Source organism: Eumetopias jubatus, unplaced genomic scaffold, assembly GCF_037043125.1.
Source record: "Eumetopias jubatus isolate StellerSeaLion01/CBP00866 unplaced genomic scaffold, mEumJub1_p1.0 scaffold_12, whole genome shotgun sequence".
Classification (NCBI taxonomy): Eukaryota; Metazoa; Chordata; class Mammalia; order Carnivora; family Otariidae; genus Eumetopias; species Eumetopias jubatus.
This window is the reverse complement of record NW_028274818.1, coordinates 65400474-65427897: the sequence shown is the minus strand read 5'-3', so window position 1 is coordinate 65427897 and position 27424 is coordinate 65400474. Positions and strand designations below refer to the sequence as shown.

At 39.8% G+C, this 27424-nt stretch overlaps 1 protein-coding gene across 3 annotated transcripts in view; it reads right to left on the bottom strand.

Annotated features, from left to right (window-relative positions):
- Window positions 1–27424, bottom strand: part of CNST (consortin, connexin sorting protein) — a 114008-nt gene that overhangs the window by 30530 nt on the left and 56054 nt on the right. For all 3 annotated transcript variants that reach the window (XM_028111552.2, XM_028111553.2, XM_028111554.2), the window contains exons 3-7: window positions 13038–13243; window positions 5484–5514; window positions 3072–3158; window positions 2501–2615; window positions 168–189 (exon numbers count right to left, since the gene is read on the bottom strand). In XM_028111552.2, the coding sequence (XP_027967353.1) occupies window positions 168–189; window positions 2501–2615; window positions 3072–3158; window positions 5484–5514; window positions 13038–13243 (461 nt within the window). The remainder of the gene's footprint in view (window positions 1–167; window positions 190–2500; window positions 2616–3071; window positions 3159–5483; window positions 5515–13037; window positions 13244–27424) is intronic.

The following is a 27424-nucleotide window of genomic DNA, read 5'->3' as shown; positions in this document are numbered from 1 at the left end:
TAAAAAGTTAAAACAAAACAAAACCACTTTGGGGGAAACTTGTGTTAAATTAGAAAACTGAAAATACTTTGAGAAAGGTTTCATTATTTCCTAAAACAGTCCATACAACAGAAATATGACCCTTAACATTTTTTCCCAAAAATATTTCCAAGGAGACAGTCTCTTACCTTATGTTTGGATAAAAGAGGACTGTAGAAAAAAAGAGAAAAAAAAGATTTAAAAAAAATTACAGCAGCTATATTCTTCCAAACAAATGTCACTGAAATGGCTGTAAAAATAAAATATAGCTTCTCTGGATTCTAATATTAGCACAGAACATTTCCAGTGCTGAAACATTACCACTGGTTCACACAGTTCAAAGGGCAGCTCTCTCATGTGTTAGCTCCTCAGCTAGCCAATTACTACTGAAAACACCCAAAGAAGCTGTAAATGCTGAGACCCAGAAAAAAAAAAGTTAACATTTTGCTAATAATGTAAAGAGTATTTCATACACATATTTTTAAAATTTCAGTTTATGTCTTTATAGTCTGAAATAGGTTATGATGGAAGATAATTTTATTGGCATTATCCATGGAAACAGGTAACAAAAAGGAGAATTTTTAAATATTATATGTTTTAGGGAATATCAAATTGAATGTCCACAGAAAAGGTATGCACAAAAATATTTATAGCTATTTTATTCATAATACTCAAAAACCAGAAACAATCTGAATGTCTATTAACAATATCATGGACAAGTAAATTGCTACACAGTCCTACAGTGAATCCACAGAAATAAAACTGAGCAAATTACCATTACATGCAACAACATGTAACACAGACATAGCATAATGATGGGCAAAAGCAGTTAATGCAGAAATCTCCATTTTGTATGATTAGGTTTATAAGAATTACAGAATAGGCAAATATACTGTTATAGAACTTAGTGGTTATTTTGGGGGGTGGGTGCTGACTTGGCATATGCATGAGGGAGCATTCTGAGGGGCTGGACTGTTCTGTGTCTTGGTCAGAGTCGTAGTTACATAGACATATATGTGTATATAAAACCTTCACTGAGCTTCTGCGCTTTAATGTATGTAAGAATTAAAAATTATTTTTTATAGTAAAAAAATTTAGGAGTATGGGTGCCTGGGTGGCTCAGTTGGTTAAGCGACTGCCTTCAGCTCAGGTCATGATCCTGGAGTCCCGGGATCGGGTCCCACATCTGGCTCCCTGCTCAGCAGGGAGTCTGCTTCTCCCTTTGACCCTCCCCCCTCTCATGCTCTATCTCATTCTCTCTCTCAAATAAATAAATAAAATCTTAAAAAAATTTAGGAGTAATAATTTTTGGGGGGATTATCCAAATTTGAAGCATAAAAATGCCATGCCAATATTATATTAAATAAATATTTGTTTTCAAATAATTAAAACATCTGCAACACATTAAAAAATGATTAATTCCATGGGAAAGGCAGAGAAAGTGTCTGTACTGAGTATTTTGAAAGAACACAATCTCCTTTATCTATCGTAAAAGATTCCATTATTTTAAGACTCTATGAAATTGAAAGTTAATCTATTTAACATGCTAATAAATTAGGTTATAATGCAGAGTCCCTAAAAACAGTTTCCAAGGTTCAAATCAAAAGCAGAAAACTGTCATCATGAGAGCTGAATGACCATCATTTCTGAATCTACAAAGATTCTTCAAAGGCTGGTCTCCAAAATAATCAGACCCTAAAGAAACTGTCCACTACGTGGGTCTGTTTCATTACTGACAAGTAGTTTTAGTTTACTCTTTGTGATTCTGGTGGAAAAGGAGAAAAAGTTATCCACAGGATGGAATCTTGAAGCGTCTGTATCAAAGATTCGATATAGAAATCTATAGTTTAAATATCACTAGTTTAAGCACTATAATTTTCCCTCACCTTCAGAATTCTGAATCTTAGAATAATGAATTCAAAAAATATATTTAAGTGCTTTATTATTACTATGATTTAGTTTTAAAAATCCCAATCTTTGATACAAATCAAGCAATTTAAAATTATCTGGTAAATGTAAAAAAAACTATTTGGTAAATGTAGCTTTACTTCTGCAGTATTTTGGTTAAATATTGTACTGTTTCTGCTTCCCACTGTTAGACAAATCTTACAGATGTGTTTTCACTACAACATACGAACACTGGCAAACAACTACAATAAAAAAAATCCTAATACACAACTCTTTTCCATTTCCATCACCTAATCTCTTAACCAAAGAGAGGTCAAAATTAAAAGTTGTATTTTAAAATTTCTAATTAGAAGGTGCTTTGAATGAACATAAAGTTGAACTTACACTGAGTTCTCAGAAACTATGATAAAAGCTAATCAGATAAAAGCTAATCATTTTATTTTATCTGTTTTAATTTCTCCAACTGAAAACATTAACAAATAAAAAATAGATCATGAATTTCAAATATTCAGTGCTACAATGCTTCTTCAATACTCTATTTCAACTCATTCTATACAAATACTGATGTACTTACTCTTGGTGTGTTGTGCAAAACTTAGCAAGCCGTTCAAAATCTTCACCATTAAATCCTTTTTCTGAATTCCTTAGAGATGTAACTGTATGTGGTTGTACAGTTTTCCATTTTGTTTCTAAATTTAAAATATTTGTTAATTAGTGGCTATTACAAAGCATATTTAGGGGAGCAAAAGTAGTTAACGGGCACCACCAATCAAGATCCCCATGCAAAATTATCTTCTCATCCATCCCAAGTTAACATAGTTAGCAAAATCTAAGTAATTACTTTTCAATATGAGTAAATATTATTCCAGAGACTAAATTAGCCAGTGGGGCATGCCAAAGGATCAGAAGAAATGCAAACAGTTGCAAGTGTTCTTTTCTCAGCATTGATACAGAGAGAAATTTTCTCACAATGACATAGACTCGTGGTAAAATTGCTACTTTCTATGCAACTTCTATGCAACATTAACTTAACTGTTGAAACATCTATTTCCTGACTTACAAAACCAGGTCAAATATGTTAAATTTCTAGATAGGAACGTTTTAGATTACTGATAATTGCACATCCTATGTGAGTCTGTACTTACCCCACTCTTCTTGAATGGCAGAGAGATTTGCGAGCAATTTCTCATGATACAGTCGTTCAAGCTGAATGAATTTCATTGCTTTCTCATCTGAATAGAAAAACTGAGGAAAATAAAAATCCATACTCTTTACATTTAGCCTCATATTTGAAGAATGTCCTCTCGAAACTGGGAAATTTGCAGCTTACCAAAAAAATGAAAGGACCCAATTTTACATTAGGGTTTCTTGGTTTGGAGTAGGTAAGTTTTAATGTAGCATGTGATGCCATAGCTACTCGGGTTCTGTTCTATCAGCAAACAGAAACTAAAAGAGGGTTTTAATGATCAAGGAATGCCTGCTTGCCAGTGTATCTCTAGCAGAATCAATTAGAAGTAATTTAATTGGAAACAGGGACCCACATGGAATCCTGGAATCTAAATGTTTCCCATTTTTTCCCCTTCTCGTTAAATCACTTTCTGTCAAGCAACTACATTACCCTCTAGTCAAGTGTGTGTTCCTGATTTCGACTCACCTTGACTCTTTTCTTTTTTTCTCACTGAATGCTTTTCTCCCACAAGACCAAAGGCTTGCAAGCCAAAACAAGCACAGAGCACAACATTATATGGATCTTTTGTAAAAACTTAATTAACTGGGGTGCCTGGGTGGCTCAGTCGTTAAGCGTCTGCCTTCGGCTCAGGTCATGATCCCAGGGTCCTGGGATCGAGCCCCACATCGGGCTACCTGCTCAGCGGGAAGCCTGCTTCTCCCTCTCCCACTCCTCCTGCTTGTGTTTCCTCTCTCACTATGTCTTTCTCTGTCAAATAAATAAATAAATAAAATCTTTAAAAAAAAAATTAACTGGCCAGAGTGATTTTCGTAATTATGTGATTCCACTCTTTTGTAGATTTTCCTATAAACTTCTGCCTTCTCCATCTGTATCACACATTTAGCATCATATGAGGTCATGGTCAATTGTCCAACTGTCTACCTTCCTTTGGGCCATGTTCTAAATGTTGACCCAGAAAGAGGGGAAGAGAAAAAATGCTGGTTAGCTTTTTGCCCTTCCCATGATCACTTGGGATGCTCAGCTCTCTCTCTCATCTGTAGTCTTCAAAATATGCCGGGGATCATAAACTAGGCCAGGGAGAAGTGGGGGCAATTCCATTTTCCTCTGCCCATGACATAAAGTATACCAAAGTTTCTCAAACTTCACTGAACATAAAAATTATCTGAAAAGCTTGCTAAAAATGCACATTCCTGGGTCTGATCTCTACAAGCTCTGATTCTGAGGCCCACGGGTGTGCACACTATGAAGTGCCCCCTCCCCCCACCCCAGGATATGGATGCTGGTCTGTACTACACTACACTGTGCTCATTATTTGGTTAGAAAAAGAGTTCTAGCTTCCCTTCCACCAGAATTAGATCTCCTGCATACTTAGTCATGAGCTGCCATTGTCTGAAATGGTTACCACAGTCAATTTGACAGGGTTCAGGATAAAAACTGTGCTTCCCTCAATCTGCTTGGAGATGTAGAACAAAGTCAACAAGGTGAGGACAGAGTCGAAATCACACAAATGGGGAAACAGATGGTTAGGGCACATTCTTTCTAGAGAGTCTATTGGAACCATCCCTGGAAAAGAGAAGCGATTTTTACAAAGGGCAATTGGAAAACTGAGGGAAGAAACGTTTCCTGTATAAAAGCTAATATGCAGGGGCGCCTGGGTGGCTCAGTTGTTAAACGTCTGCCTTTGGCTCAGGTCATGATCCCAGGGTCCTGGGATCGAGCCCCGCAACGGGCTCCCTGCTCAGTGGGAAGCCTGCTTCTCCCTCTCCCACTTCCCCTGCTTGTGTTCCCTTTCTTGCTGTGTCTCTCTCTGTCAAATAAATAAATAAAATCTTTTTAAAAAAATAAAAGCTAATATGCAGTTTCACTTGACAGCATTTGTTCTGTTTATTATGAGAGAAGAATTCAGTCTTACTTTTGCAGCTGAAAGCTAGAATAAGACGGTCATGAGATTTACTATGTGTAATATGCTCCCCAGGCTCTACTATATGAATATCATTTGACTTGTACTTCTGTTTTAATTCAAAAGAAAGAAAACCCAATGGATTTTTAAATTATATTTTTCAACAATGTGATTTTTCTGCCCTCCTAAACATACAAATATTTAGATTGTGGTAAAATTGGGGCTTCTTCATGGAAGGCCAAATTTGGGTGGTTCTAGAGAATTTTCTGGGGTGGCAGAAACTGTCTACACCTTACTTTCTGAGGTGGTTACATGGGTGCACACAGCTGTTAAAACCCATCGAAAACAACAGATACATATATATATATATATATATCTGTATATATTTTTATTGTATGTAAATCTCAACTTTAAAAAATGGGCAGTAGAGAACTTATGAATTTCTTCCTGTAATTAAGAAAAGGATACAGTCCTCCTCCTGGAAATAGGACTCTGCTATCTGTTAAAAAACAAACAAACAAACAAAAACCAGGACATTAGATTAACATTTAGATGAAAAGGCAAATTTGGAACAAATCAAGACCTTGACGCTAAGTCTTTGATATCAGACTAAGAAAACTCTGAACTACACTCACCAGTTGAGAAGAAATCTGACTCTAGGTCCAGGACACATTTCTGAAGTCACTGATCGCAAGCAAAGCAAACCGAGACATTCTTTGGTTTTATAACAACCCCTCTATTCTATTCTAAATCAAAGCCAACTTCACTGATTGATTAGAGTTTAGAAGTAAGAACTCTAGAGAATGAGGAAAATACTATGAGGGCTTATAACAGTGTAACACAGGTGAAAGAATTACTCCTTATTGTAAATCAAAAAGTTAAAATGTGTCAAGTCACATGAGACTCATTCACATTTTACCAAGTACCTCATGGGACACTGACTTTTGGTTCTCTTTCGATATTTCAGAAAATGCAGGGCCAAGTGCTAAGAGTTAAGCAATGATACTTGGAATACATACAAAGTGCTGCACAGGATAAAGGGCACTGGATGGGGGTGGTCCAGAGATTTAGGATCTGGTCCCAGTTGAGGCTTATCAGTTACCGGATTCATTCTAAGGCATATTTAAATTGAAAAATTCTTTGATTCTGAACATTTTGGGATCTTTTACTTATATCTTTATTTGGATAGAGCATGTATAAATAGAACCACCATAAAACTGAAAGTATTCACTGAGAAATACTTGCATAAACTGACTGTTGTCATATTTAGAATATTTCATATAAATACTTCACACTTTTAAAACAGTTTCATTCTTACTAAGTCTCTAGTAAGAAAGGTGTTCTATCTATAGATCTCTACCTCCATTTTCCATCTAGCTGCCAATGCGAAGAGCAATATTGTACTTGTCAAACCTATAATCTAGCAACAAAAAGGAATGTTTTTTCATAAAAGACTCTTAATCAGAGGAAAAAAACTGAGGGTTGCTGGAGGGGGTTGGGGGATGAGGTGATGGGCATTAAGGAGGGCATGGGATGGAATGAGCACTGGGTGTTTTATACAACCGATGACTCACTGAACCTACTTCTGAAACTAATAATACAGTATAATACAGTATATGTTAATTAATTGAATTTAAATTTAAAAAAAAAGGGAACGGTTTTTCCCAAATCCCACAGTGGAAACAGCATGCTTTTAAAGGAAAATATTTGCCTAGCTTAAAATTTATATTATAACTCTAACATTTTTCTACAAGCAATATATACAACTGGACTCAATCACCTCTTCGTAAAGTTTTAGTTTAACCTCGTAAAGTTTTAGTTTAACCTAAAGCTTGAGTCCATACTTACTTTCTATTCTGAGGACTTTGCAAAGGATAAACTGATTTTCAAGATTCTGCTTGTCTTTTATCAGCTCATCCACCTAACAGTATGACAATACCAACTGGAACCAAATCAAATTGTCAATATTTAACTACTGTTTTACTTACAAAACAAGAATTCCATATACTACGACCAGTAGTGTGTTGACCCACCCCGACACCCAGTTCTCGAGTACTGGGAGAGGCCTGACTTGTAGTGTTCGCTCATTTCTGTGTTGTCAATGCTTCCATCATAACCAACCTCAAGCTACCGATATGATGGACACCACTAAATATGGTTCTCATGAGCTAATGGTGGCGAGCTCCAGCACACCACTGGGTTACACCTAACAGAAATCACTAGCGTTTCATTTATCAACTTCTAGCGAAAACCTATGGCATGGCATTGAATTTCTCTACTATACATCACATTGAATATAGATCAAAATACATCACTCCTAAGATTAAATTTCTGGCTCTTCAAAGCCATTCTTGCGCCTTTTTGCATTTGTGCACCATTAGCACAGTCATTTATAAAAAGCTTCATACTCTTATAAACCAGACTTTCTGACACTACAGAAATACACAGTTCAATTAGCTTTTAGATTTCTGTGATGGTTCCAATACCATAAAAGCAACTATAAAGGTAGGGTCACGAGACCCAGTGGCATTTTCAGGTGAAAGGGCAGGTGGAGAAAATAAATACACAAGCCATCTCCCCTGTAGAAACCCACCCCTGGCAAGAGCAGACGGGGTTTTCTTTGATGTCCCATATGTCTAAATCTGGGAAGTAGCCTGATAGAGCAGAAAGAACTCAAGGTGTGGAAGTGAATAACAGGACTGCATTCTGGTCCAAACTTTGCCACTGCTAGCCATGTGACCTTGGACATGTCATTCTACGTCTCAAGCCTCAGCTTCCTATCTGCACAACAGGGACAGTAATACCTAGGACTCTGCAAGACAAGGCTGCTAGGCTGCTGTCAGGATTAAGTGAGGGAGTGCATATCTATCATGGGGGGCAGCACATAGCAATAACTGCTGAAAATGGTTTTTGAGTCTGAGTCTGAACTTCAAAGACAAGACGCAGAGTAGAATCATGTGAAGAAGTAAGCTGAAAATCACTCTGGGAGGGCAACAGTGTTAAGATTTCAAGTTCTTGGGTTATTCTGGTTCTAGGCTTCTTTTACCTACCAGGAACCAGAAAAGGGAAGTAGAAAGGTATGTATTATTTTTTGACCATACTCACGGAGACTGGTTTCAAGGATCCCAGTGGATCCATTTCCTGCCCAAGTCTGACACCAGTTTCAGTACAAACTCACTGAGCACAGAGCACCACACTTGATGTTTTTCTTCCCACTTCTATATGAAAAGCTTCCAAGTTTATGACTTCAGTTATATACTTAGAGCTAACCTGCAGTCGTATTAACTAAGTGTGTGAAAGATTACTCATACCAGAACAAGCATTTTTAAATGGAATCTTGAAGAGTTTCAGGAGCTGAAAATACAAGTACATATCTGATGTAACTGCAATTATGTTGCCAACAGCCTTTAGCACATGTTCTGATGGACTATCACCTCAAAACTAACAACTGTTCCCAAGGGACTTCCCCTCTCCAATTCCTCATTTCTGTTCATGTAATGCCACTCGCCCAGCCTGGATCTCCTGGCCATCTCAGACTTCCCTCCTCCGCTTTCCCATCCACTCCAAGTCTTAGGGATTCTTCCTTCAAGAGGACTGCAGTCCATCCCTCTCTGGAGCCCCCACCACCGCCGTAACCAGCATGCTTTTCTCACCTCATGCTTGGATTATCAATATCTCCTTTCAGTTCTTATTTTCATTAAAACTGTGCAAGTATGTGGTTTAAGGAGTCCAACAGTCCTATGATATGTGTTCACAAAGCCCTGCCCTCTTTGCCTTTTCTCTGTTCTTCGGGAGCAAGCGCTCAGAGATCTCGCGGTTTCTTTTTCTTTTAACCTCTGTATCCCTAAACATTACACCTATTTTGGCCATTTCTGGATTTTTAGGTTTTTTAGAAGATGAGGACTGAGACTTTTGCTCCCCCGGCCCCAACCCTGCCAACACACAGCACACAGACACTCTCCCACACTCACCTACCCCATATGGTTATATTGTAGCAATGGATAGATAGCATTTAATGTGTGCCTTACTGTAAGCCAAGCCAGATAGTAAACTCATTAATTTTCCTTTCCTGAAAACCTTTTGTTTTCCCTGGAGTTACTTTTTCCTTTTCTTTTCCCCCACTTTTTTTTTGGGGGGGCATCGTTTTCCATGCACTTGTCACTTATACAACTCCAAGCTCGCCACCAATAAATCTTCCCTCAGTACATTCAGAGATAGTAAATACTCAGAAATAGGAAAAGGATATAGAAGTTTCTCCCCAGACTACTCTGATCTGCTCCAAACAGAACTGGAGACTCTCTCCTTGTACAGAGCTGTCATCTTAGAACATTCCTGCACCTACAGAGTCCCTTCACCCCTCTCCTGGGTAGCATCCCAATTTCTGACATCTCACACCCTCCTGCTCCTGGGTTTACCCCTCTGTTTTGGTGCAGCCTCTAGCGGCTTTGAAAGGGTAGAAAGGAGAAGCAAAGGTCTTGAAGTAGGAGCACCCTTGTATTATCTGAGGAACTGCCAAGAGGCAAGTGGACCTGGGAAGCAGTGACTAAGAGTGAGTGTTTTCAGAATTAAGGTCTAGGAGGTAACAGCATGGATAGTGCAGGGTCTCGTAGGCCCTGTAAGGATTTTAGCTTTAACCCTGAATGACAAGAGATGCCACCAGAGGGCTCTGAGTAGAGGACTGACAGGATCTGACTTACATTTTCTCTGGGTCATGATGACTGCTGTGTAGAGGACAAAGACGAAAAGGGAGAGGGAGAGTCAGGAGGGTTTCTAAAGTGAGGAGTTCACTGCAAGAATCCAGGTGAGGTCTGAGTCCTGCACTGGGGTGGAGGCAATGAAGGAGGTAAAAAGGCGTCAGATTCTGGGTGTGTGTGGGAGTAGATCTGCAGCACGTACTCACTGGAACTGGATGTGAGGAGGAAGGAAATAAAAGATGACTTCAAAGCATTTGGTCTCAGCACCTAAAGCAATGGAGCTGCCATTTAACAAAAGTGGGAAGACTAGGGAAGCAGAAGATTTGGGAAAAAAAGCAAAGTTTGATTTTGGATATCTTAAGTTTGAAGTACTTTTTAAACACCTCAGGAGGCTGGGTATTGAAGCCTGGAGTTCAGAATTGCATACTGAAGAACTCCAATGTGTAAAGATTAGTAAAATTTATGGAGCGCGTGGATGGTTCAGTCAGCTAAGCATCTGCCTTCGGCTCAGGTCATGATCTCAGGGTCCTGGGATCGAGTCCCACACGGGGCTCCTACTCAGCAGGGAGCCTGCTTCTCCCTCTCCCTCTGCCGCTCCCCCTGCTCATGCTCTCTCTCTCTCAAATAAATTTTTAAAATATTAAACAAAAATCAGTAAAACATGGAGGATTCAGCAAACGGGCCAGAAAAAGCAGGGCTAGTGAGGCAAGGTGTGAATGCCAAGAAGGGAGGGTCCCAAAGACAGATAAAGAAAGTGCTTCAAAATGGACTATGTGCTCAACTTGTCAAAGCTTCTCACACCCCCAGCAGGATGAAAACTGAGCACAGACTGACCAATGGATTTGCACAAACATGCGACACAGAGGCCACTTAGGGCCCTTCAGAGTGTAATTTTGGTGGAGTGTGAGGACAAAAGCCAGACTGGAGTGGGTTCAAGAGAAAATCAGGTATAATGTTACCAAAGCAGAATCCTTGTCCAGAGTGTTTTAGACTGAATCAAATCATGAAGGAACAACCAGACAAATCCTAATTATGGGGCATTCTACAAGAATTCTTGGGCTCTTCATAAGTGTCCATGTAAGTTAAAAACCACCACCACAACAACAAAAGGCAGGGGCTGTTTCGGGTTACAGAAGACTAAAGAATCCTGATGACAGAATGCAATATGTGCTCCTTCAAGGGATCCTGGATCAGGGAAAACTAGTTACGTTTTTGGAACAACGTGAGGGAAACGTAACTACAGGCTGTCTGTGGAATAATACTCTGATACCAGCATCTCATTTTCTGCAGTTGATACCAGCTTTGCAGGAAGTGTCGGGGGGTATCCACAATGTTGGGAAACACATGGCCATGTATTTAGGGGTGATGCCATAGAACACCTGAGAATTACTTGTAATCCTTGAATTAGTGACAGTGAGGGTGCAGTCATAATGCTTACTATTAATTTGACTGTTACTGTGTACCAAGCACTATGTTAAGTGTTTTATATGCATTATTCCATTTGGTCCTCCACATTATAGAACAAACTGAAAGTCACTTAGATTGTTAGCAGTAGATCCCAAAGCCATGCTTTTAAACCACCATCATGCTGTCTAAGCCCCTTTGTCAAGGGAGGACAGATTGCTGAGATATTTAAGAAGCATGACCTACGGGACTCAGCAATTCTGATATGTTCCTGAGGGGTGGGGAGGGTGGGGAGAATTTTACTTTGAGACATAAAAAAATTAAATAAGGAAGAGCATGCGACTCTTGATCTTGGGGTCGTGAGTTCAAGCCCCACGTGGGATGTAGAGGTTACAAAAAATAAAAATAAATAAATAAACTTAAAAAAATTTAAATCATCTTCAGGCCTGATCCAGATCTACTAGAACTGCTTCGGCTGTAGGATTGTACATCAGCAGAAAAGAGCATTCTTCTTACCTTTCACGCAACAGCCCAGTGACATAAATTCCTTGAAAAGATTTGACTATATTTGCTATTTCCATCTTTACTCCAAATGTCCTTTTCCTCAACTTTTTATCGAAATTCTACAGAAGAGTTCAAAGAAGAGTAAAATCAACAGCCATTTACCTTTCACCTAGATCTGTCAATTGTTGACATTTTGTCAAATTTGCTTTCTCTTTTGGTCTTTTCCTCTGCTCTGTACTTTTTCCTACTGAAGTATCCTAAGTAATGATAAGTGAAAATATCATAACAACAGTCACTCCACTCCCAAATATGTGTGGATGTATCTCTCAAGAACAAGGCTACTGTCCTATAAAACCTATAATTCTATTACCAGTCTCAAGGAATTAGGGCAATAATATTATTTAATGTACAGCCTATATTCAAATTTCTGCCACAATGTTCCAAAAACAGATGCACTGAATGGAATAAACAAACTCTGGCCCCAGGACTGTAAGGAACTTGCTTGGTGATGGAGTCTCAGTTTCTCCCATTATTTCATTATTTTCATTTTAAAGGAAAAATTAAATGCAGTTCATACATATCTTATTTTTCTGAATTAGCTCTTGTGTAAAAAAGCTTCCTCACCATTGTCCAGAAGGCCTCCCAGTGTCCAGGCTCTCCATCTCCTAATTTACCCTCCCAGTCTTCAGCAGAGTTATTTTTCTAAAATTCACATTCGATTTGGTACTCCCACCATTAAAAATTCCCAGTCCCTATGAGGAAGGCCATGATCACCCAATGTCAATTCCTACCTCTTCTCTATCTTAATCTCCAACACCATCTCAGCCATGCCTTTGTGGGGGCTGAAATCTCTTCCCGCACCAGCTCACTCTGTTCATCTAGTGAGCGCCTACATACCCCGCAAAACCCAGCTCAAGAGTCACCTTCTTTTCCCCTGATGCTCACAGAACAAAGTTAATCACACATTTTGTGCTTTTGCTGAACCTTAAATATCTGTCTACCCTTAGTACAGACTTCTTCCATTATTTATCTCTAGAAGTGCTTCTCTTTTTCCACAGTGGCTCTCTTAAGGACATACTCTGTTAAGTAATTTTTGTTTCCACAGCGTCTAGCAGAGTTTTTGACATCTCGGTGGTACTTACTAAGCACTTGCTACATTGACTCTTACTCGTACACAGCTTATTCACTACATAAAGGAAGTCAGTGATTGTCTGAACTACAAATGGATTATTCAAGGCTGATGTGTGGCCACCAATAGTCATATGCTAAACTTCCCACCAGCCACTAACCCAGGGTGACCTCCTGGGCTTCCCAATGGCAGGTTGGGGAGAATCAATTACAGAGAATTGTATTTCCAATGATTACAAACCCCGGTCCCAGAACTGTAGGGAGGCAGGACGTGAAGGGTTTGCTGGAGTACCTGGTGAAGGCAGAGGGGGAGTGCTCTGGAATCCAACTGCTCAACTTCCCCTCGTATAAGTGAGAACAGATACTGAAGAACTCGCTTTGGGGCCTCGGGTTGATCATTAGCGTTTACTTCTGCGGACTCTTCATCACTCACAGCATGTGTGGACGCACTTAGTGTATTTTCTCGCATCAAAGGTGTAGCATCTCCTGAACAAAGTCCTTTAAGAAGTAAATAAAATGCCTACGTTAGGATAAAGTATCATCATGGTGGAATACCTTAAAATAATTGTCTGTTAACCATAAAATTTGCAAATAAAGCTAATCATACGGCGGGGAAAAAGCCCAGAACCACAGGTTTTTGTCCTCATTAAACTGTGCTGTCATCTGACTGCCTCTATTAGCACACACATGAACTATTTTTGCAGAATTCTAATTACGAGTATTAATAAAAAGAGATCTAAAGGAAAGTATGAGGGTTAAAACCTGACCACAAACTTGATTCAACCAAAGGAAAAAACAGATTAGCTGTAATCGAGAAAGTCCTGGCTTGCTCAAAATAAAACATACAGCAAGGTAAATGTACTTCTCATATAAAAGGACTACAGAAGTTAAGCTCTCCTCTTTAAACTCTGGTCTGATAACCATAGGACTACTTATGGATCCCAAGAGAGGAGCAGGAATTCAGATGCCAGAGCTAATGGTCGTGAAAATTTTTTTGTAATAAGAAGTTAAGTAACACAAACTTTGAAAATAAATAAATAAATAAATAAATAAATAAATAAATAAATAAATGAAAAATCATCCGTGAATAAATGCTTGGCCTGGAGCTCCTGAAATGATGTACCAAATTTTAAAAATTTAATCATTACATGTTAGAACTTCACCCCTCAAGGAAATCTAAGTATCTGCTCTAATTTGCATATTCAAATTGAATAGACTATCTGCATCTGTACATCCATTTAGGGGATCAGCCTCAGAACGGTTCCTTCTCAGTAATGCAGTGTATGTACCATGGTTGGTACGTACGCAGGATGCCTCCTGCGAGCTCTCTAAAGTATGCCTGAACTCTGTCTTCTACCGCCTTCTAAACAAACCCACTGCTCTAGCCAGATCGGTCAGTTCTTCATCTCCTTAGTAAAATATTCTGCGACTTGAGCAATTACAGATTCTAACAGAATATTTTCTTCCCATCTATGCCTATTTATGTTTTATGCTAACAAAATCCATGTATTTCTGTATAACATGGGCCTATGGTAAACTTACTTTCCTCTCAATACTGTAGATAGCCCTGTATTGTGCTAGACTGTATTACAGTGATTGCTGAAAGGTCTCATCTTCATTAGATCAGAACTCCTGCACCCACAGGGATTCATTTATGGGCCACAATTATTGTAACTATAAGCTGTAACTATAACCAGCATTGTCTTCAGCATGAAAATTCCAAGTGCTGTGATTTCTAAAATTAATCACCTATGGTGATTCCTTCTATTTTAGAAAATTCTCTTCTATGAATTTTGTATCATTTGACATCTGGAAATACAAGGCTTAGTGATGGCCTGCCATTTTGCACAGAGAGTATCTGTGAAAACATGGATGATTCTTCTGCTTTTCAATTTTCTAACCAAATGGTAGTAGTGCCAGTGTGGAAAGATAAGCTTTCCATAGAGAACTCCAAAGAAACTAAGAGAACTACTGTTTCTTTCCCTTTTCCCCAGGCACACGATTATGTCCAAGACATTTAATCTCATACAGGCTGTGATAAAGCCAGCCTCCCAAATTCTATACTTCTCTTGACTAAATTCTTCCCAAATAGTTATCAAATATTACTCCATGCTTCTTCCTTGAAAACATGTAGGAATTATATCATTATTGGTCATTTTCAGTAAAGGGGAGTTAAAGAAAACTCTTAAAGAATATTACCAAAGAAGGACAAGATTCTCAAAGGTAAAGATAAAGGACAGACTTTATGACTCTCTTATCTAAAGGAGGTCAGAACAGGGTCCCAAATAATGGAACCGGAAACAGGATTGTGATTATCTCAGTTAGTTAGACAGTGTAGATTCATAATGGCCATGGTCCCTGCTAGATCCATTTTCAAGTTACTTTAATAATTAATGTTATGGATACATAAATTTATAAACATGTGATACACTGGTAAATAAAATTATGTAGCCAACAAAAGAAAATTGTAACAGAAAGAATATTAGTCATCAAACAAAACGAACAAAAGTTTGAAAAGCATATATACAAGCCTAAAGATTCCAAGAGCAATGGAATGCTAATGTAAACAATTAGAAAGAATATAGTAGTTTAATTGCCAAGTGCAGGGAGGGAACGGAAAATATGATTAGGCTCACATGTGTCATTCCAAATGGGTTAAGAGATCAGGGAAACTTGACTCATGCCACAAAAGGATCATTTATTGGGGCTGAAGATCATGAGTTTCAGAGATAACTTAATTACAAAACTTACCTCTTAAAATAATATTACTTGCTGGGACAGAGTAGTATAAATCAAAGAGCACTGGAATAGGAGCAAGAGACATCAGTTCTATCATTTTTCCAAGTGACTTGGATTAGACATTTATTTTCTATACTGTAGTTCCTTATCTTTAAAATGAAGGGATTGGCCAGATGAGGCCTCAGATTCCTCCTAGATCTAACCATTTCAAACATTCAAAGTCTCCAGAATGATTTAAGAAATGTAACCAGGCTGGTCACTGTGACACCAGCCTCTAGGCCAGCTTCCATGGGCCCAGGCTCCAGGATCATCCTAGCTCCAGGCAACCCTCCAGCTGACTCAGGTTCCAGGCTGGGTCCCATGGATACAGGCTCCCAGCCAACACGAGAGCCAGGGTGGCTCTCATGGACTAAGGTGTTAGGCCCACCACCCTAACAGTGCCTGGTACCTCATCCATCCCAAAGGACCCAGGATCCAAGGCCCACCCACATAGACTCAAGCACCAGGCCCACTCCAGTGGACCCAGTCAGCAGATTTGCCCACCTGAGGACTCCAGCATCAAGCCTGCTCATGGTCACCACTAGCTGGCCCACCCAGAATCTCTGGACAGGCTGACTAGTAAAGAGTTTCCCTGTTGAAGCCATTCTGTAAAGACTGCTTTTTTAGATGTACAGACACCAACAGAAGTCCAAAAGGATCATAAATAATCAAGAAAACATGACACAACCAGAGGAAACTGACAAAGATCAATAAAAGGCCCTACAAAAAATAGAGATCTATGAACCACTTGACAAAGTATTCAGAATAATCTTCTTAAAGAAATTTAGTGAACATAACACAGATAGACAAACAAAATTAGGAAAATAACATATGAACAAAATGAGAAGTTTAACAAAGAAATAGAAACCATGATAAAAATCAAACAGAAATCCTAGAGTTGAATACATTGAAATGAGAAATTCAACAGAGAGCTCCAACAGCAGATTCAACCAAGCACAAGAAGGAATCAGTGAACTTAAAGATATGTCATTTGAAATTATCTGGTCAGAAGAGCAAAAAGAAAAAAGAATGAAAAAGAATGAAGGAACCTTACATGAATTGTGTGATACCATGAACAGAAACAATCTATGCATTACTGGAGTCCCAGAAGGAAAAAAGAGGGAAAAGGGAACAGAAAACTAACTTAAAGAAATAATGACTAAGAAATCTCCAAATATGGAGAAAGATTTGGACATCCCCATTCATGAAGCTTATAGGTTCCCCCAAAATTATCAACCTAAAAAGATCTTCTCTAAGACACGTTATAATAAAGCTATCTAAAATCAAAGAAACAGAGTATTTTTAAAACAGCAAGAGAGGGTGCCTGGCTGGCTCAGTCAGAAGAGCATGCAACTCTTGATCTTGGGGTCATGAGTTTGAGTAGAGGTTACTAAAATAAAAGTCTCAGGGGAGACTTATAGCTCCCAGTGCTCCTGTAATAACACTGATAAACTATGTAGAAAATACAAAATAACAGTAATTTTCAAGAAGACAGGAAAAGAAAAAAAATCCCTCACATTCTGGGGAACTCCTGGAAAGGTATTTGTGGATTTCTTGGCAGAAACATTGTAGGCCTGGAGAGAATGGGATGAACATGTTGGACTTCAAAATAATTTTGATGCCACATGAACTTACAAAGTTTTCTTGAAAAAATAAGTGTAGGGCGCCTGGGTGGCTCAGTTGGTTAAGTGACTGCCCTCGGCTCAGGTCATGATCCTGGAGTCCCGGGATCGAGTCCCGCATCGGGCTCCCTGCTCAGCAGGGAGGCTGCTTCTCCCTCTGACCCTCCCCCCTCTCATGCTCTATCTCATTCTCTCTCTCAAATAAGTAAATAAAATCTTTAAAAAAAAAAAGAAAAAAGAAGTATAATAATATATCACAATTAACACAAAAATTCCTTCTGACACATAAAAGTTTTCTGGCAAAGATATTTATCGTTAAGAATGAAAGCCAAATAAAAACATATACTGTACAACACCTAATTTCTTCTTTGCTACAAAGTCTTATTCAATTTAAATGAAACTTTTTTTTTTTGGCCAGATATGAATCTATACAGGAATATAAAATTCTACTTACTTTCATCTGTGAAAGTCAAATGAGTTATAGTTAAAATTCCACATTAAGCAATCTGGTGATACTATTTATATGCAGATGGTGACAAATTCATAGACCCTAACTTAATACCTGTCAACTTCATCATGCTCTAAAATCAACATCAGTGTTTACTTGCACCTACTAGGTTTTATTTTTAAAAATTATTTGTAACCATCTTCTGCCAGAAGTGAAAGGAATTACCTTGATTGAGAGATTTTATTCAATGTATCAGACCACCTAAATTCTATCCATTTTGACACATAATTTTTTTTTTCAGAGAGAGAGTGTGACTGGGAGTGGGTGAGGTTCAGAGGGAGAGGGGAAGAGACAATTCCAAGCAGGCTCCATGCCCAATGCGGAGCCCAGTGTGGGGCTTGATCTCATGACCCTGAGATCATGACCTGAGCCAACATCGAGAGTCAGACACTTAAGTGACTGAGACACCCAGGTGCCCCTTGACACACAATTTTTTATTTATTTTAATTCCAGTATAATTAACGTACAGTGTCATATTAGTTTCAAGTGTACAATATAGTGATTCAGCAACTCTCTACATTACTCAGTGTTCATCAAGATAAGTGTACTCTTAATCCCTTTCACCTATTTCCCCCATCCTCCAGCCCCTCCCCTCTGGTAACCACCACTTTGTTCTCTATAATTAAGAGTCTGTTTTTTTGTTTGCCTTTTTTTCTTTGTTCATTTGTTTTGTTTCCGAAATTCCACATGAGTGAAATCATATGGTATTTGTCTTTTGACGCGTAATTTTTTTATTCAACTTGGGATCTGTCTCTGGTAGTGGTTAAGAGACGTATTGTGGGAGATTATAGTAGTATCCTTTACCTGAAAACTTTAGGAATGTACCCTGACATTATTCATATTATTCTCCATTACTTAATCTACTATTGGTCTGCCATCTGTAAATACACCTCTGTATGACATGGAGAATGCTGAGCTTAGGTAAAGGGCAAAACCTCACACTTGGTACCTTAGGTGGTAATTACTCAGGAGAGTGAAACTTATCAGGGACAAAATGGGAATTAGCAGGATGCTACGCAGAAGACATCAAGGCCAAGGTAAAGGTCGCAGCAGTGATGATGCTTAGGATAAAATGTTCACAGTGATGACGTAAGCTAAGCTAGGGACGTTTGGGGACGGGAGAAGGGTTATTTAAAGACCTAATACATTTCAAATTCTACACACTACTACTCAGAGTATAAGGACACTATCTTATACACAGGATTGTGTGGTTTTAAGAGAACAAGCTGCTCTGTTCATGCTGCTCCCTCTGCCTGCACTGTCAGCTTTTACAGAGCAGGTGTACGCAGAGCGGGTGTACGCAGAGCAGGTTATGCAGAGCAGGTGCAGGTGTACGCAGAGAGGGAGTACGCAGAGCGGGTGTACAGAGAGGTGTACGCAGAGCGGGTGTACGCAGAGCGGGTGTACACAGAGCGGGTGTATGCTACAGCACCGTAACCTGAGCCCTGAGCACTGTGCTGACACACAGCAGGTACTCAAACACTTTGGAGTATACTATAAGCCATATACTCTATGTTCCTTGATTCTCTCCGCAGCATTATAAAGTGGGTATTAGAAATTGTAGATGAAGCACTTGAAATTCATCAAAGAGATTACATGAGAGCATGGGCTCTGGAGTCAGGCTGTCTGGGTTTGAACCCTAAATCGACTGCTTCCTTATTCTAGGAATGGGGAAGTCAGTCTCTTTAATCCTTAATTTTTCCATCTGTTACATGGGTACACTGCCTTTTTAATCACATGAACTCTCCTAAGAAATTACATTTAAATCAGAAAGAAAGTAGTAGGCACTTCCATTTATCCACAATTCCACAGCTTCTCTTCTTTTAAATAAGAGCACTACGTTTTTGAAGGAAGGTATTAGGGAAAAAATATCTAAGATTCACTGATTTTATAAAAATACTTTCCTTGAGCCTGTGTTGAAGTGCTCACTACACTGATGCGAGATCAGATAAGGAACCCAAGGGAGAGTTCCACCAGCATCCAGAGACAATTGTTAACACAAACCACACTCCAACACTTCCCTTCAGAGTGAACCATTCCTCCTTTTTCTCTGAGTTCTCATCTTGTGAAGGTCGGCAGGTACTGTTCTGAAGAAGTCTGGAGAGGCACGTGCAATAATCGTTCTGTGGTAAATTATGGTAACTCAAACATGAAAAAGAATTCCTTTAAACACACTTTAAAATTCAGCAAAAGTGAGGGCGCTTGGGTGGCTCAGTCTGTTAAGCGTCTGACTCTTGGTTTCTGGCTCAGGTCGTGATCTCAGGGTCATGACATCAAGCTCCACTCGGCGTGGAGTCTGCTTGACCCCTCCCTCACCTCTAAAATAAATAAATAAATCTTTAAAAAAAATCAGCAAAAGTGAAATAGTATGGTGTAACATTTAGGCTCAGTCTAAAGTCAGAACACCTGGGATCGAATCCAGAGAATGTCACTTATTAGTAATATGATATTGGGCAAGTTACTTAATCTCTCTGTGCTTCAGAATCCTTATCTATAAATTTTTTTTGAAGATTTTATTTATTTATTTGACGGAGAGAGACACAGCGAGAGAGGGAACACAAGCAGGGGGAGTGGGAGAGTGAGAAGCAGGTTTCCTGCAGAGCAGGGAGCCCGATGCGGGGCTCGATCCCAGGACCCTGGGATCATGACCTGAGCTGAAGGCAGACACTTAACAACTGAGCCACCGGGGCGCCCCCTTCATCTACAAATTGAAGCTAATTGTATTACCTACTTAATAAGGCTGTAAAGAAGATTAAATGAGATACTCCATAGAAAGCATGTATTACAGTGGCTAGCAAATAGCAAGTGCTCAATAAATGCCGAAGAAAAAATTTTGTTTTAAAACTCAGCCAACTAAGGGGTGCCTAGATGGCGCAGTTGGTTGAGTGTCTGACACTTGGTTTTGGCTTGGGTCATGATCTCAGGGTCATGACACTGAGTCCTGCGTGGGTCTCCATGCTGGGCACAGAGTCTGCTTCAGATTCTCTCTCTCTCCCTCTGCCCCTCCCACTCATGTTCTCTCTCTCCCTAAAAGAAATAAGTAAAATCTTAAAAACAAAACAAGCAAAAACAACAAAAACTCAGCCAGCTGTAATCAAATTAGCTCTATATGCCCCTGAGTTTGATGCTCTATGAATTTTTTTGGGTGATTTCTTTTTTCTATACAACATAAAACTTAATATTTTAATCATCTTGAAGTGTACAATTCAGTGACATTAATTATATTCACAATGTTGTGCAACCATCACCACCATCCATTTCAGAACTTTTTCATCATCCCAAACAGAAATACACACAGACACACACACGTATATACACATATAGAACACATTTTGTTTACCCATTTGTCAACAGACACTTAGTTTGTTAACACCTTTTGGCTACTGTGAATAATATTGCTAAGACTATTGGTGTACAACTATCTGTTTGAGTCCTGGCTTTCAATGACTTTGGGTATATATCTAGAAGTGGAATTGCTGGATTAAATGGTTAATTCCATGTTTAACTTTTTGAGGAAACTCCAAAGTATTCTGCTAGAACTCTATGGGCTTTTCACTCATCTCAATTGCTGTATTCTTATAAGGCTTCAATATTTATACTCCCCACCCCTTACATCTTTTTTTATTTTTTTTTTTGAGAGAGAGAAGAACATGCACGCTCGTGCAAGTGCACATGAGCGGGGGGAGGGGCAGAGGTCATCCAAAGCAGGCCCCATGCCCTGCACAGAGCCCAACATGGGGCTCTCGGTCTCACAACCTTGAGATCATGACCTGAGCCGAAATCAAGAGTCCAACGCTTAACCCACTGAGCCACCCAGGCGCCCCTGCCTTCCATCTTTTAAACAGAATATCACTTCCCAAATGTTAATGATTTGATGTTTCTTTTTTTCTTTTAAGATTTATTTATTTATTTTAGAGAGAGAGTGTGCGCACACACATGAGCAGGGGGAGGGGCAGAGAGATAAACCTCAAGCAGACTCACCACTGAGTGTGGAGCCTGGTACAGAACTTGACCCAGGACAGTAAGATCATGACGTGAGCTGAAATCAAGAGATGGAAGCTCAACCAACTGAGCCACACATACACCCCAATGAGTTGATGTTTCTTAATCAACAGCATTGGTGGGACGCCTGGGTGGCTCAGTTGGTTAAGCGTCTGCCTTCGGCTCAGGTCATGATCCCAGGGTCCTGTGATGAAGTCCTGCATCAGGCTCCTTGCTCAGCAGGAAGCCTGTTTCTCCCTCTGCCTCTGCTGCTCCCCCTGCTTGTGCTCTCTCTGACAAATAAATAAAAAAAAAATCTTAAAAAACAAAATGAACCAGCATCCTTAATTAAAAAGCTCATAACCTACAAAAATATGAAATAATATTCTTCAGAGCTATTTGACTTAATTCCAGCCTTTGGGCATAATTCTTGCTATTGTAAAACCTAAAATTTAAAGGCCCTGAGGGGTACCTGGATGGCTCAATCAGTTAAGCACCCAACTCTTGGTTTCAGCTCAGGTCATGATCTCAGGGTCGTGAGAATGAGCCCTGCATTGGGTTCTGTGTTCAGTGCTGAGACTGCCATTCAAAGGGAAATAAATAAACTGATAGAAAACAACCCTATGGAAGCCCAGGATTAGATACTGGATTAGAAAAATAATTTAAATTTAAATATGCTCAAAGAGCTAATGGAAACCATGGACAAAGAACTAAAGGAAATCAAGAAAACAAGAAGGAATAAAATGAGAATATGAATAAAGAGAGAGAAATTATAAACATTAATTAAAATTTCTGGAGCTAAAAAATACTGTGACTGAAATGAAAAATTCACTAGAGGAATTCAACAGCAGATTTAAGCAAGCAGAAAAAGGAATCAGTGAACCTGAAAGTATATTTGAAGAAGTAATAGCTGAAAACATCCCAAATTTCATGAAAAACATGAACCTACACATACAAGAAGCTCAACAAACTCCAAGCACAATAAACACAAGGATAGCCACATTTAGACACATTATAGTCAAATTATCAAAACCTAGAAACACAAAAAAAGAATTATTCCTCTTCTTCTTCTTCTTTTTTTTTTAGTTTGAGAGGGAGTATGAGCAGGGGAAGGGCCAGAAGGACAATATGACAATTCTGCCCAAACAATCTACAGATACAGTGCAATCCCAATCAAATCCCAATAGTGTTTTCTGCCAAAAATTTCAAGGGACCCAGAATAGCCAAAACCATCTTGAAAAGGAACAAAATTCGAGGACTCATACTTCCAGATTTCAAAACTTACTATAAAGTTATAGTAAAAACACACTGTAGTACTGACATAAGGCTAGACCCATTACATACAGACCAATGATACATAATTGAGAACCCAAGAATAAACGCTGATATGCATAGTTAATTTTTGACAAGGGAGCTATGGCTACTCAATGTGAAAAGGACAGTGTTTTCAACAAAGAGTGCTGGGACAACTGGATATCTTCATGTAAAAGAATAAACTTGGACCCTTAGCTAATACCATATACAAAAACGAACTCAAAATGGATCAAAGATGAGGAGCCTGGGTGGCTCAGTTGGTTGAGCAACTAACTCTTGATTTCAGCTTGGGTTATCATCTCAGGGTTGGGAGATGGAGCCCCGAGTCAGCTCTGCGCTGAGCATGGAGCCTGCTTAAGATTCTCTCTCCTTCTGGCCCTCTCCCCACTCGTATTCACTCTCTCTCTCTAATAAAAAAAAATGGATCAAAGACCTAAATGTAAGAGCTAAAACAATAAAACTCTTAGAAGAAAACACTGGGGAGTTATCTTCTTCACACTGGATTTACCAATGATTTCTTGAAAATGGCATCAAAAGCACAGCAAATGAAAGAAAAACTACATAAATTGGACTTTATCTAAATTAAAAACATTCTGCATCACAGGACACAATGATGTGAGTGAAAAGAAAATCCACAGAATGCAAGAAAATATCTTCAAATCATAAATCTGATAAGGGATTAATACCTAGAATACATAAAGAACTCCTACAAATAAACAATAATGAAACAAACAACCCAATTAAAAAATAAGCAAAGGACTTGAACTGTCATATCACTAAAGAAGATAAAAAATGGCCAATAAGCACATGAAAAGATGCTGAACGTCACCAGCCATGAGGGAAATGCACATCAAATCCACAATGAGATACCAGTTTATACCCCTTTTTATGGGTGTAGTGTAAGCCTGACCATTTGCTTTTTGGATATAATGTAAGTGCCGCTCTGGAATAAACAAGCTGCCAGCGACATAACCAGAGGAAGGGCCAGGCCACCCCACCCATGTAGTTCCCCTTTTCACAAAGCCCTGGTTGACCTAGATAACTCACCATTTGACCAACCCCTTCTCCCTTTGTGTGCTTTATTTCCTGCACTTGTTTTAAATTCACCCACAAAGTCCTAGGTGCTCCACCCTTGACCCAATAAAGGCAGAAGCCCAGTCTGCTCTCCCTCTCTTTTTCGACAGGTGATCTTGCTGTGTGGCCCTGGGCATGCAATGTACCCTCTAGAACTTGTAAATTATAAACTTCGTTTTTTTCAAAGTTCATTTATGGTTGTTACTGAGGTGTGTCTTGTAATCACAGTAAGAACCACAAGGGTCTGTCCAGCCACAGCATTGGCTCTGGTCAGGGAAATGTCTGTGGGGGTCGCCTCACGTAATACAGGCTCAGGTAAGTGCCCCTGGCATTTCTAGCCCATGGCATTGCTATCAGTAGGCTGAGACGGTCACAGAACAATGGCGATCACCGGACAAACAGACAGTAAGTGATGATGTGGACAAACTGGAACCCCTGTGAATCGCTGATAGGAATGTACAATGGTACAGCCGCTGTGGGACACAGTTTGGCAATTCCTCAAAACATTAAATTTGAATTACCATATGATCCTGCAATTCCATTTCTAGGTATATACATGAAATACGTATATTTCTAGGTATACAGGCACTCAGATATATATATGCCAATGTTCACAGCAGCATCATTCACATTTTTAAAAATATTTTTATTTATTTTAGAGATAGAGAGTTCGAGCAAGTGGGGGGGGGGAGCAGAGGGAGAGGGACAAGCAGACTCCCTGCTGAGTGCGCAGTGAGATCGTGACCTGAGCCGAAATCAAGAGTCGGACACTGAACCCACTGAGTCACCCAGGTGCCCGGCAGCATTATTCACATTAGTCAAAAGTTGAAGGGATATTCATCAGCAGATGAACGGATATACAAAATGTGGTATATACATGCTGCAACATAGTCGAACTTGAAAACATTATGCTAAATGAAAGAAGCCACTCACAAAAAACCAAATGATTATATGACTCTACTTAGATGAATTATCTACAACAGGAAAATTCATACAGACAGAAAGCAGAACTGAGGTTACCAGGGACCAGGGGAGGAAGGACGCGGAGCTATTGCTTAATGCTTACAGAGTCTCTGCTTAGAGTGATAAAAATTTGGAAACAGCGGTGATGGTTACACAACATTATGAATGTAATTAATGGCCCTGAACTGCACACTTAAAATAGCAAATTTATGTTATATGTGTTTTACTGCAATATTAAAATAATAAAAGGGGGAAAAAAGCCTTCATTTGTGATTTCATGTTATAATTCTTGGAGCCATTACATAACTGAATTCCTCAAACCGCCTGACTTGTTTATGCTGATGTTACCTTGGCCATAATTTTGGAAGATGGATCAGAAGTAATTTTTAGGGGTGCCTGGGTGGTTCAGTCAGGTGATCGGTGGACTCTTGGTTTCGGCTCAGGTAATGATCTCAGGGTTGTGAGGTCGGGTTCCCCGCTCACCTGGAGTCTGCTTCTCTCCCTCTCCCTCTGCCCCTCCCCACCACTCGCCCACACACTCTCTCTCTAAAATAAATAAATTTCTTTTTAAAGAAATACTTTTTAATAATGGTTTATGTAGCTCCGATGGCAGACTCTCTGTGCTTCGCTCCTTTTTCCTTCCATATTTCCTCACTGCAAGGTTCTAGGGAATGCCATATATGTGGAGAGTAGAGTGCTCATATTTAAATATCTTTGCTCAGGGCGCCTGGGTGGTTCAGTCGTTAAGCATCTGCCTTTGGCTCAGGTCAAGACCCTAGGGTCCTGGGATCGAGCCCGAGCCGGAGCCCCGCATCAGGCTCCCTGCTCAGCAGGAGGCCTGCTTCTCCCTCTCCCACTCCCCCTGCTTGTGCTCCCTCTCTCGCTGTGTCTCTGTCAAATAAATAAATAAAATCTTTTAAAAAAAATAAATAATAAATATCTTTGCTCACTGGCTAAGCACATATAAGTGAAAAAGGAGAAGTATTCCTTCCTTTTCTCAACACTAGACACAAGCGTTGTGAGTCAGATAAATCTGAAAATGAGCCAACTTCCTTATGACCTGACCTGGGATCAAAGGGATTCCTTATGTAATCAGGGCACAATTACCATCGCCCCACCCAGCACATTCCTCTGCATTCAGAGGGAGCAGCGTGGGGCTGTGGTTGGGAGCTGGGGCCGCAGTCCGGCTGCCCCGGGGACCTACGGGGACCTACGGGACGTGACCCGACTCCTCATAAACACATGGCTAAGGATGACATACAGTAACGCGCGACAGACACCCAGTGCTTAGTAGGCACGCGCTCAAAGTGGCAGCGCTGGTCTCTCAACTGAGTGTCTCGCAGGTGATTTCAGCGTCGATACAGAGATGGGACGTCATAAAAATAGCCTTGGGACTTTATTTTAGGCAGCTTCTTGAAAATCACTTAATGCTTCAGGACTGTTGGGAGGGACAGAACTCAAGGCTGAAAGCACACTCCCTGCATCCGCTAAATCATGTATGTTTTCAGTGATTCAGTGGCAATGTGCCATTAGAGACGCTGAAGGACAGCACCAGGTAACCTTCAAAAGAATATTCTTATTTTCCTCTCAGGTAGATGCCACAAAGGGAAGGACACATCTCTCTTTTTTTTTTTAAGATTTTTTTTTTAGATTTTATTTATTTATTTGACAGAGACAGTGAGAGCAAGAACACAAGCAGGGGGAGTAGGAGAGGGAGAAGCAGGCTTCCCGCTGAGGAGGAAGCCCGATGTGGGACTCGATCCCAGGACTCTGGGATCATGACCTGAGCCGAAGGCAGCCGCTTAATGACTGAGCCACCCAGGCGCCCTGGGAAGGACACATTTCTTGAGTGGGAGGAGCCCTTTTGACAGCGTGTGTGCTTTGCTGAGCTCTTGAAGAAGCAGAGCTCTAATTACTCATCAGAAATTTTACTGAGCCCCGCGTAACCACCGTCTAGATCGACAAGCCTAACTCCATATTCATGCGTTGCTGCTTCCAGTCAGCCAGCCTTGAGCTCAAAGACCATTATTTCTTTTCTCCTTTCATATAAAAGACTCACTTAATTAGGATACAAACTGTCTGAGTATCCTGAACTCAGTATTTAGATTTTTACAAATACACAATGGATGTGAAAAAGCATTTCAAGAAACTCAAGGGTAATGTAACAGACTCATGCCCATGGTGCTCCCATGGGCTGTTAAAGGCCAGTCCCAGTCTCCACATCCACTGACTCAGGTTGCAAAAGCAGGTGATCCGTGAGCAGGTCTAAGTTACACCCTACCTATCACAGCTATTCCCGCAAGTTCCACCACTTTCTAGAATTTGCTCCAGGCCGTTTTCAATTCATATTCAAGGCACAATTAGCACACATAAATATTGCTGGGATTGAGACTCTAAATTATGTGTAATATGTTAACTAGCTGGATTGGATTCCCTAAT